We start from the raw sequence: 12,500 nt of genomic DNA on the forward strand, positions 1-12,500 counted from the left end.
CTGTGTATTAGGTGTGTAGGTGTGTGTACCTGTGTATTAGGTGTGTATTAGGTGTGTAGGTGTGTATTAGGTGTAGGTGTGTGTACCTGTGTATTAGGTGTGTGTACCTGTGTATTAGGTGTGTACCTGTGTATTAGGTGTGTAGGTGTGTGTACCTGTGTATTAGGTTTGTGTACCTGTGTATTAGGTGTGTACCTGTGTATTAGGTTGTGTACCTGTGTATTAGGTGTGTACCTGTATATTAGGTGTGTACCTGTGTATTAGGTGTGTGTACCTGTGTATTAGGTGTGTACCTGTGTATTAGGTGTGTACCTGTGTATTAGGTGTGTAGGTGTGTATTAGGTGTGTACCTGTGTATTAGGCGTGTGTACCTGTGTATTAGGTGTGTGTACCTGTGTATTAGGTGTGTGTACCTGTGTATTAGGTGTGTACCTGTGTATTAGGTGTGTACCTGTGTACTAGGTGTGTAGGTGTGTGTACCTGTGTATTAGGTGTGTACCTGTGTATTAGGTGTGTACCTGTGTATTAGGTATGTACCTGTGTATTAGGTGTGTAGGTGTGTGTACCTGTGTATTAGGCACGTACCTGTGAATTAGGCATGTACCTGTGTATTAGGTTTGTGTACCTGTGTATTAGGTGTGTACCTGTGTATTAGGTGTGTACCTGTGTATTAGGTGTGTACCTGTGTATTAGGTTTGTTTACCTGTGTATTAGGTGTGTACCTGTGTATTAGGTGTGTACCTGTGTATTAGGGTGTACCTGTGTATTAGGTGTGTACCTGTGTATTAGGTGTGTTGGTGTGTGTACCTGTGCTGCAGCTCCTGTACTTGTGGTTGTGTCCGTGCAGCAGGAGGCTGAACACCAACATGAGGATCATGATCAGACCAATCAGAGACAGGACCAACAGGAACCACCACTCCTCATAGAAGGGACGGTCCCACAGCGCTATGGACAAGACATATTACTGTTATGAAGGCCTTTATAAGCAGTCTGGAGACATATCACTGTTATGGAAGCCTTTATAACCAGTCTGGAGACATATCACTGTTATGGAAGCCTTTATAACCAGTCTGGAGACATATCACTGTTATGAAGGCCTTTATAACCAGTCTGGAGACATATCACTGTTATGAAGGCCTTTATAACCAGTCTGGAGACAGGATGGAGACATATCACTGTTATGAAGGCCTTTATAACTAGTCTGGAGACAGGATGGAGACATATCACTGTTATGAAGGCCTTTATAACCAGTCTGGAGATATATCACTGTTATGAAGGCTTTTATAACTAGTCTGGAGACAGGATGGAGACATATCACTGTTATGAAGGCCTTTATAACCAGTCTGGAGACAGGATGGAGACATATCACTGTTATGAAGGCCTTTATAACCAGTCTGGAGACATATCACTGTTATGAAGGCCTTTATGACCAGTCTGGAGACATATCACTGTTATGAAGGCCTTTATAACCAGTCTGGAGACAGGATGGAGACATATCACTGTTATGAAGGCCTTTATAACCAGCCTGGAGACATATCACTGTTATGAAGGCCTTTATAACCAGTCTGGAGACATATCACTGTTATGAAGGCCTTTATAACCAGTCTGGAGACAGGATGGAGACATATCACTGTTATGAAGGCCTTTATAACCAGTCTGGAGACATATCACTGTTATGAAGGCCTTTATAACCAGCCTGGAGACATATCACTGTTATGAAGGCCTTTATAACCAGTCTGGAGACATATCACTGTTATGAAGGCCTTTATAACCAGTCTGGAGACAGGATGGGAGACATATCACTGTTATGAAGGCCTTTATAACCAGTCTGGAGACATATCACTGTTATGAAGGCCTTTATAACCAGTCTGGAGACATATCACTGTTATGAAGGCCTTTATAACCAGTCTGGAGACAGGATGGAGACATATCACTGTTATGAAGGCCTTTATAACCAGTCTGGAGACATATCACTGTTATGAAGGCCTTTATAACCAGTCTGAAGACATATCACTGTTTACGAAGGCCTTTATAACCAGTCTGGAGACAGGATGGGAGACATATCACTGTTATGAAGGCCTTTATAACCAGTCTGGAGACATATCACTGTTTATGAAGGCCTTTATAACCAGTCTGGAGACAGGATGGGAGACATATCACTGTTATGAAGGCCTTTATAACCAGTCTGGAGATATATCACTGTTATGAAGGCCTTTATAACCAGTCTGGAGATATATCACTGTTATGAAGGCCTTTATAACCAGTCTGGTGACAGGATGCTGTTGATACTGTTACAGCTGGAGCTGCTTCAGTCTGACACTAGATGGCAGCACAGTGTTAATACAGAGACTGTGTTAATAAATCAAATTTTATTTGTCACATACACATGGTTAGCAGATGTTAATGCGAGTGTAGCGAAATGCTTGTGTCTGTGTGTGTGTGTGTTTACCAGCGAGCGCGGTGGACGGCGTGCTGGGTTCCCCATAACCGTAGCGATTGACAGCGATGACACGGAACTCATATCCGACCCCTGACCTCAGACGGTCCATCTCCACGGTTACTGACCTACTGCTGGGGGGGAGGAGCCTGACAAACGAGTCCCACATCCCTTCATCTGAAGAGCGAGAGAGAAACAGGAAAGAGAGAGAGGGGGAAGAGTAGGAGGGAGAGAGAGTAGGAAGGGAGAGAAGGAGGGTAGTGAGAGAATGTAAAAGGAAGTGTAAATATCATTAGTGATAGAAGGAAAGATAGGAGAGGAAAGAGAAGAAAGAGAGGGAAGATAGAAGGAGGAAAGATAGAAGGAGGAAAGAGAGAAGGAGAGGGAAGATAGAAGGAGAGGGAAGATAGAAGGAGGGAAGAGAGAAGGAGAGGGAAGATAGAAGGAGGGAAGATAGAAGGAGGAAAGAGAGAAGGAGAGGGAAGATAGAAGGAGAGGGAAGATAGAAGGAGGGAAGAGAGAAGGAGAGGGAAGATAGAAGGAGAAGGAAGATAGAAGGAGAGGGAAGAGAGAAGGAGAGGGAAGATAGAAGGAGGGAAGAGAGAAGGAGAGGGAAGATAGAAGGAGAGGGAAGATAGAAGGAGAGGGAAGATAGAAGGAGAGGGAAGATAGAAGGGGGAAGATAGAAGGAGAGGAAGATAGGAGGGAAGAGAGAAGGAGAGGGAAGATAGAAGGAGGGAAGAGAGGAGAGGAAGATAGAAGGAGAGGGAAGATAGAAGGAGAGGAAGATAGGAGGGAAGAGAGAAGGAGAGGGAAGATAGAAGGAGGGAAGAGAGAAGGAGGGAAGATAGAAGGAGAGGGAAGATAGAAGGAGAGGGAAGATAGAAGGAGGGAAGAGAGAAGGAGGGAAGAGAGAAGGAGGGAAGAGAGAAGGAGAGGGAAGAGAGAATGAGAGGGAAGAGAGAATGAGAGGGAAGATAGAATGAGAGGGAAGAGAGAAGGAGGGTGAAGATAGAAGGAGAGGGAAGATAGAAGGAGGGAAGATAGAAGGAGATGAAGATAGGAGGGAAGAGAGAAGGAGAGGGAAGATAGAAGGAGGGAAGAGTGAAGGAGGAGGGAAGATAGAAGGAGAGGAAGATAGAAGGAGGGAAGAGAGAAGGAGGGAAAGAGAGAAGGAGAGGGAAGATAGAAGGAGAGGAAAATAGAAGGAGAGAAGAAGAAGAAGGAGGGAAGAGAGAAGGAGAGGGAAGAGAGAAGAGAGGAAGATAGAAGGAGGGAAGAGAAGAAGGAGAGGGAAGAGAGAAGGAGACACACCTCGCCCACCACACACACACCACAGACGCACACCACAGACACACACCACAGACACGCACCAGACACACATATGCTTGCTCACCTGAGGGACGAGCCTCGATGATGTAACCTATGACAGGTCCCGCCCCCGCGTCTCCCTCCGACCAATGAATGGTCAGCGCCGAGGAGGACTTGGTGACTGACATCTCCATGGGCGAACCAGGGGTGCCTGGGGGAGAGAGGGAGGAGCCATTCAGATCATATAAACACAGAAACCTGCAGATGTTGGGGATGTTGGTGTGTATAGCAGGTCTGGAGCTGAACACACATAAACCTAACTCACTTAACACACACCTCACACACTTCACATACACACACACCTCACACACTTCACATACACACACACACACACACACACACACACACACACACACACACACACACACACACACACACACACACACACACACACACACACACACACACACACACACACACACCTGACATACACACACCACAAAGTGAAGGTGGCACTAAGACTGCTCTCAACCAACTCTATAAGGCCATAAGCAAACAAGAAAATGCTCACCCAGAAGCGGTGCTCCTAGTGGCCGGGGACTTTACTGCAGGCAAACTTAAATCAGTTTTACCTAATTTCTACCAGCATGTCACATGTGCAACCAGGGGAAATAAACATCCTAGACCACCTTTACTCCACACACAGAGAAGCTCAGCAAATCTGACCATAATTCTATCCTCCAGATTCCTGCTTACAAGCAAAAACTAAAGCAGGAAGTACCAGTGACTCGCTCACTACCAGCATGCACCTGTGCAAAACTCGAAATCACCTTTTACTACACACACAGAGACACATACGAAGCTCTGCCTCGCTCTCTGTTTGGCAAATCATCCTCCTAATTCCTGCTTACAAGCAAAAACTAAAGCAGGAAATACCAGTGACTCAATCAATACAGAAGTGGTCAGATGGCGCGGATGGATGCAACACTACAGAACTGTTTTGCTGCCACAGACTGGAATATGTTCCGGGATTTATCCAATGGCATTGAGGAATATACCACCTCAGTCATTGGCTTCATCAATAAGTGCATTGATGACGTCGTCCCCACAGTGACTGTACGTACATATCCCAACCAGAAGCCATGGATTACAGGCAACATCCACATAAAGGCTAGAACTTTCAAGGAGACTAATCCGGACGCTTATAAAAAATCCCGCTATGCCCTCAGACGAACCATCAAACAAGCAAAGCGTCAATACAGGATAAAGATTGAATCCTACTACACCAGCTCTGACGCTCGTCAGATGTGGCAGGGCTTGAAAACTATTACGGACTACAAAGAGAAACCCTGACGCGACCTGCCCATGGCCAGACGAGCCAAATGCCTTTTATACTTGCTTCAAGGCAAGCAACACTGAAGCATGCACGAGACCACCAGCTGTTCTGGATGACTGTGTGATAATGCTCTCGGTAGTCGATGTAAACAAAACCTTTAAACAGGTCAACATTTACAAAGCCACTTGGCCAGACAGATTACCAGGACGTGTACTCAAAGCATGCGCTGACCAACTGTCAAGTGTCTTCACTGACATTTTTCCCTGACAGAGTCTGTAATGCCTACATGTTTCAAACAGACCAACACAGTCCCTGTGCCCAAGGAAGCGAAGGGAACCTGCCTAAATGATTACCGCCCCAAGGGACTCATGTCGGTAATGCCTACATGTTTCAAACAGACCAAGACAGTCTCTGTGCCCAAGGAAGCGAAGGGAACCTGCCTAAATGATTACCGCCCCAAGGGACTCATGTCGGTAGCCATGAAGTGCTTTGAACGGCTGATCGTGGCTCACATCAACAGCCTCCCGGACACCCGAGACCCAATCCAAAAACAGCTTCTATCTCAAGGCCATCAGACTGTTAAACAGCCACCACTAACATTGAGTGGCTGCTGCCAACACACTGACACTGACACTGACTCAACTCCAGCCACTTTAATAATGGGAATTGATGGGAAATGATGTAAAATATATCACTAGCCACTTTAAACAATGCTACCTAATATAATGTTTACATACCCTACATTATTCATCTCATATGTATACGTATATACTGTACTCTATATCATCTACTGCATCCTTATGTAATACATGTATCACTAGCCACTTTAACTATGCCACTTTGTTTACATACTCATCTCATATGTATATACTGTACTCGATACCATCTACTGTATCTTGCCTAAGCTGCTTTGTACCATCACTCATTCATATATCTTTATGTACATATTCTTTATCCCCTTACACTGTGTATAAGACAGTAGTTTAGTTCCCGGACACCCGAGACCCAATCCAATTCGCATTCCGCCCCAACAGATCCACAGATGCACTCCACCCTGCCCCTTTCTCACCTGGACAAAAGGAACACCTCTGTGAGAATGCTGTTCATTGACTACAGCTCAGCGTTCAACACCATAGTGCCCACGAAGCTCATCACTAAGCTAAGGACTCTGGGATTAAACACCTCCCTCTGCAACTGGATCCTGGACTAAAAGGATTTGGCATGGGTCCCCAGATCCTCAAAAGGTTTTACAGCTGCACCATCGAGAGCATCTTGACCGGTTGCATCACCGCCTGGTACGGCAACTGCTCTGCATCTGACCGTAAGACGCTACAGAGGGTAGTGAGAACGGCCCAGTACATCACTGGGGCCAAGCTTCCTGCCATCCAGGACCTCACAGTTTATTATCTATGCATAGTCACTTCACCCCTACCTATATGTACAAATGACCTTTAACCTGTACCCCCGCACACTGACGCTGTGCCGGTACCCCCCTGTATGTAGCCTTCCATTGTGTAGGTATGTATATAGCCTCGTTATTCTTATTGTGTTTTTATTACTTTTTAAATCTAGTCTACTTCTTCTTCTTGAACTGCACTGTTGGTTAAGAGCTTGTGACTAACGCATTTCACGGTGAAGTCTACACTTGTTGTATTCGGCGCATGTTTGATTTGATACACACCTCACACACTACACCCACCTCACACACCACACCCACACACCTCACACACTACACTACACCCACCTCACACACTACACCCACCTCACACACCACACCCACCTCACACACCACACCCACCCACCTCACACACTACACAACACACACCTCACACACTACACTACACCCACCTCACACACTACACACACTACACTACACCCACCTCACACACTACACACACTACACTACACCCACCTCACACACCACACTACACCCACCTCACACACTACACACACTACACTACACCCACCTCACACACCACACCCACACACCTCACACACACACACCACACACACCTCACACACTACACTACACCCACCTCACACACCACACACTACACTACACCCACCTCACACACCACACACTCACACACACACACCACACACACACCTCACACACCACACCCCACACACACACACCCACACACACTACACACACCTCACACACTCACACACAACACACACCTCACACACACTACACCCACCTCACACACCACACCCACACACCTCACACACTACCCACACCACACTACACACACCTCACACACTACACAACACACACCTCACACACTACACTCACACTTCTCACACACTACACACACTACACTACACTCACACACCTCACACACTACACTACACCCACCTCACACACCACACCCACACACCTCACACACTACACTACACCCACCTCACACACTACACACACTACACTACACCCACCTCACACACCACACCCACACACCTCACACACTACACTACACCCACCTCACACACTACACACACTACACTACACCCACCTCACACACCACACCCACACACCTCACACACTACCCACACCACACTACACACACCTCACACACTACACAACACACACCTCACACACTACACAACACACACCTCACACACTACACTCACACTTCTCACACACTACACACACCTCATACACTACACTCACACACCTCACACACTACACTACACCCACCTCACACACTACACACACTACACTACACCCACCTCACACACCACACCCACACACCTCACACACTACACTACACCCACCTCACACACTACACACACTACACTACACCCACCTCACACACCACACCCACACACCTCACACACTACACTACACCCACCTCACACACTACACACACCACACTACATACACCTCACACACTACACAACACACACCTCACACACTACACTACACCCACCTCACACACCACACCCACACACCTCACACACTACCCACACCACACTACACACACCTCACACACTACACAACACACACCTCACACACTACACAACACACACCTCACACACTACACTCACACTTCTCACACACTACACACACCTCACACACTACACAACACACACCTCACACACTACACTACACCCACCTCACACACTACACCCACACACCTCACACACTACACTACACACACTACACATTACACTCACACACCTCACACACTACACCATACACTCACACACTACACACATCTCACACACTTCACACACTACACACACTACACATTACACTCACAAACCTCACACACTACACACACCTCAAACACCTCACACACTACACACACATCTCACACACCTCACACACTCACACACTACACACACACACCTCACGCACTACACACACACTCTCACACCTCACATATTACACACCTCACGCACTACACACACTCTCACACCTCACATATTACACACACACACACACACATCTCACACACTACACATACACCTCACACACTAAACACACTCACCTCACACACGCACACCTCACACACTATACACACACACCTCACACACGACACACACTCTCACACCTCACACATTACACACACACCTCACACACACATCTCACACACTACACATACACACTAAACACACTCACCTCACACACAACACACACAGACCTCACACACTATACACACACACCTCACACACACATTTAACCCCCCCCCACTCTCCTTACCCTGTAGAGGTTGTGAGGTGACGTTACAGTGGGCAGCAGGTCCGTAGCTGACTGTTCTGGCCTGGACACTGAACCTGTAGGTTACTCCTTTAGTCAGGTCTCTGACCTTCAACCAACGTTGCCAGCTGCCCTTCACATCCACCGTCACCACCCGACTCACACCTAGACACACACACACACACACACACACACACACACACACACACACTCATTAAAACATGTATAGATATACAAACACCAATAAACACCAATAAACACCATTAGTGTGTTGCTAGGTGTGTGTGTGTTGCTAGGTGTGTGTGTTGTTAGTGTGTGTGTGTGTTGCTAGTGTGTGTGTGAGTGTGTTGCTAGGTATGTGAGTGTGTGTTAGGTGTGTGTGTGTTGTTAGGCATGTGTGTGTGTTGTTGTGTTGTGTGTGTGTGTGTTGCTAGGTGTGAGTGTGTTGCTAGGCATGTGAGTGTGTGTTAGGTGTGTGTGTGTTGTTGTGTGTGTGTTGTTAGGTGTGTGTGTGTTGTGTGTGTGTGTTTAGTGTGTGAGTGTGTTGTTAGGTGTGTGTGTGTTGCTAGGTGTGTGTGTGTTGCTAGGCATGTGGGTGTGTGTTAGGTGTGTGTGTTGTTAGGTGTGTGTGTGTGTTGCTAGGTGTGTGTGTGTTGTTAGGCATGTGAGTGTGTGTTAGGTGTGTGTGTGTTGTTAGGGGTGTGAGTGTGTGTTAGGTGTGTTGTTAGGTGTGTGTGTGTTGTTAGGTGTGTATGTGTTGCTAGGCGTGTGTGTGTGTTGCTAGGTGTGTGTGTGTTGTTAGGCGTGTGAGTGTGTGTTAGGTGTGTGTGTGTTGCTAGGCGTGTGTGTGTGTGTTGCTAGGCATGTGTGTGTGTGTTGTTAGGTGTGTGTGTGTGCTGTTAGGTATGTTAGGTGTGTGTGTGTGTGCTGTACAGGCTGTGTGTGTTGCTAGGTGTGTGTGTGTGTTAGTTACCCTGTACAGGCTGTGTGGGCTGGTAGACCACCCTGTACCCCTCCACTACCCCGTTAGAAGGCTGTGTGTGTTGCTAGGTGTGTGTGTGTGTTAGTTACCCTGTACAGGCTGTGTGGGCTGGTAGACCACCCTGTACCCCTCCACTACCCCGTTAGAAGGCTGTGTGTGTTGCTAGGTGTGTGTGTGTGTGTTAGTTACCCTGTATAGGCTGTGTGGGTTGGTAGACCACCCTGTACTCCTCCACTACCCCGTTAGAAGGCTGTGTGTGTGTTAGTTACCCTGTACAGGCTGTGTGTGTTGCTAGGTGTGTGTGTGTGTGTTAGTTACCCTGTACAGGCTGTGTGTGTTGCTAGGTGTCTGTGTTAGTTACCCTGTACAGGCTGTGTGGGTTGGTAGACCACCCTGTACCCCTCCACTACCCCGTTAGAAGCGCTGGGCGCCCCCCAGGAGACGTTTACACTCCATCCTGTCACCTCCGAAAACGACAGGAAACTAGGCTGGCTGGGGGCTGGGGGGGAAAGGTTACACAGGTCATCATTACATTCATACCATCTAGATGTTCTACTTTAATAACACAGACCTGGGATCAGATACTATTAGATGTGTGTGTAAACCCTCAGTGTCTGCTATAGACAGAGCAGACCTGGGATCAGATACTATTAGATGTGTGTGTAAACTCTCAGTGTCTGCTTTAGACAGAGCAGACCTGGGATCAGATCATATTAGATGTGTGTGTAAACTCTCAGTGTCTGCTTTAGACAGAGCAGACCTGGGATCAGATACTATTAGATGTGTCTGGGGGCTCTTCTATTCCTTCCATTACAACAGGCTCCATCATTATCAAGCCCAGATAAAGATTTTTCATCGATTTCAAATCATATTTGAAGCCAGGTCTAACACATACGCATCCCAGGGTTAACTGGATGGTTAGGGGTTAGAGGTTAGGGGTTAGAGGTTAGGGGTTAGAGGTTAGAGGTTAGGGAACCCACCAGCCTGTAGGGTCTTGGCCTCCCAGGGTTAGAGATTAGGGGTTAGAGGTTAGGGAACCTACCACCCTGTAGGGTCTTGGCCTCCCGGGGTTAGAGGTTAGGGGTTAGAGGTTAGGGAACCTACCACCCTGTAGGGTCTTGGCCTCCCGGGGTTAGAGGTTAGGGGTTAGAGGTTAGGGAACCTATCAGCCTGTAGGGTCTTGGCCTCCCGGGGTTAGAGGTTAGGGAACCTACCAGCCTGTAGGGTCGGTCTTGGCCTCACGGGGTTAGAGGTTAGGGGTTAGAGGTTAGGGAACCTACCAGCCTGTAGGGTCGGTCTTGGCCTCCCGGGGTTAGAGGTTAGGGGTTAGAGATTAGGGAACCTACCAGCCTGTAGGGTCTTGGCCTCCTGGGGTTAGAGGTTAGGGGGTAGAGGTTAGGGAACCTACCGGCCTGTAGGGTCTTGGCCTCCCGGGGTTAGAGGTTAGGGGTTAGAGGTTAGGGAACCTACCGGCCTGTAGGGTCTTGGCGCCCCGGGGTTCGCTAGGCGGGCCGTCTCCAGCCACGTTGAAGGCAGACAGCGTGACGAGGTAGGACGTGTAACACGTGAGGTTGACCAGACGAACACGCGTGTCAGGAACAAACACCACCGTCACCTTCTCTGTCTCGTTCTGTCTGTCACCCTGCCAGTAGTGGATCTGATCACAGCACAGGAAACAGGAAGGAGTCGCACACAGGAAGTGAAGTGAGACCCATTTTCTACTGAGACAATGGTTCCTTTCTGACTCATAACCCTTGTACCCTGAAGGGTACACATGCTCAATATTCTGCTGTTGACTTGACTTCTGATGTGTTGACCTGATGTACCCATCAGAATGATGTTGTGATGTATTCTCTCTAACAACATGACCTGATGTACCCATCAGAATGATGTAGTGATGTATTCTCTATAACAACATGACCTGATGTACCCATCAGAATGATGTAGTGATGTGAGTTCAGCTTGTCACTATAATGGATACTCCTCATTATTACTGGATTGGAACATTCTAACACAAAACCCACTCTTTAAAACTTCAACTTTACAAAAGTAATTCCAATGTCTCTCCATCTCTCCCCTTCTCTCTCTCCATCTCTCCCCTTCTCTCTCTCCTTTCCATCTCTCTACCTTCTCCCTCTCCATCTCTCCCCTTCTCTCCTCTCCATCTCTCCCCTTCTCTCTCTCCATCTCTCTACATTCTCTCTCTCCTCTCCATCTCTCCCCTTCACCCTCTCCATCTCTCTACCTTCACTCTCTCCATTTCTCCCCTTCTCTCTCTCCATCTCTCTACCTTCTCTCTCTCCTCCATCTCTCCCCTTCTCCCTCTCCATCTCTCTACCTTCTCTCTCTCCTCTCCATCTCTCCCCTTCTCTCTCTCCATCTCTCTACCTTCTCCCTCTCCTCTCCATCTCTCTACCTTCTCCCTCTCCTCTCCATCTCTCTACCTTCTCCCTCTCCTCTCCATCTCTCCCCTTCTCCCTCTCCATCTCTCCCCTTCACTCTCTCCTCTCCATCTCTCTACCTTCTCTCTCTCCTCTCCATCTCTCCCCTTCTCCCTCTCCATCTCTCCCCTTCTCCCTCTCCATCTCTCCCCTTCACTCTCTCCTCTCCATCTCTCTACCTTCTCTCTCTCCTCTCCATTTCTCCCCTTCACTCTCTCCTCTCCATCTCTCTACCTTCTCCCTCTCCATCTCTCTACCTTCTCTCTCTCCTCTCCATCTCTCCCCTTCAC

At 47.8% G+C, this 12,500-nt stretch overlaps 1 protein-coding gene across 1 annotated transcript in view; it reads right to left on the reverse strand.

Annotated features, from left to right (window-relative positions):
* The window catches only part of LOC121845342 (protein sidekick-1-like), a 76,855-nt gene that overhangs the window by 6,050 nt on the left and 58,305 nt on the right, over positions 1-12,500 (reverse strand). Inside the window, exons 13-18 of the mRNA XM_042316501.1 lie at positions 11,240-11,426; positions 10,131-10,268; positions 8,791-8,952; positions 3,834-3,959; positions 2,450-2,614; positions 808-945 (exon numbers count right to left, since the gene is read on the reverse strand). Of these exons, the coding sequence (XP_042172435.1) occupies positions 808-945; positions 2,450-2,614; positions 3,834-3,959; positions 8,791-8,952; positions 10,131-10,268; positions 11,240-11,426 (916 nt within the window). The remainder of the gene's footprint in view (positions 1-807; positions 946-2,449; positions 2,615-3,833; positions 3,960-8,790; positions 8,953-10,130; positions 10,269-11,239; positions 11,427-12,500) is intronic.

This window comes from Oncorhynchus tshawytscha, unplaced genomic scaffold, assembly GCF_018296145.1.
Source record: "Oncorhynchus tshawytscha isolate Ot180627B unplaced genomic scaffold, Otsh_v2.0 Un_contig_910_pilon_pilon, whole genome shotgun sequence".
Taxonomy (NCBI): domain Eukaryota; kingdom Metazoa; phylum Chordata; class Actinopteri; order Salmoniformes; family Salmonidae; genus Oncorhynchus; species Oncorhynchus tshawytscha.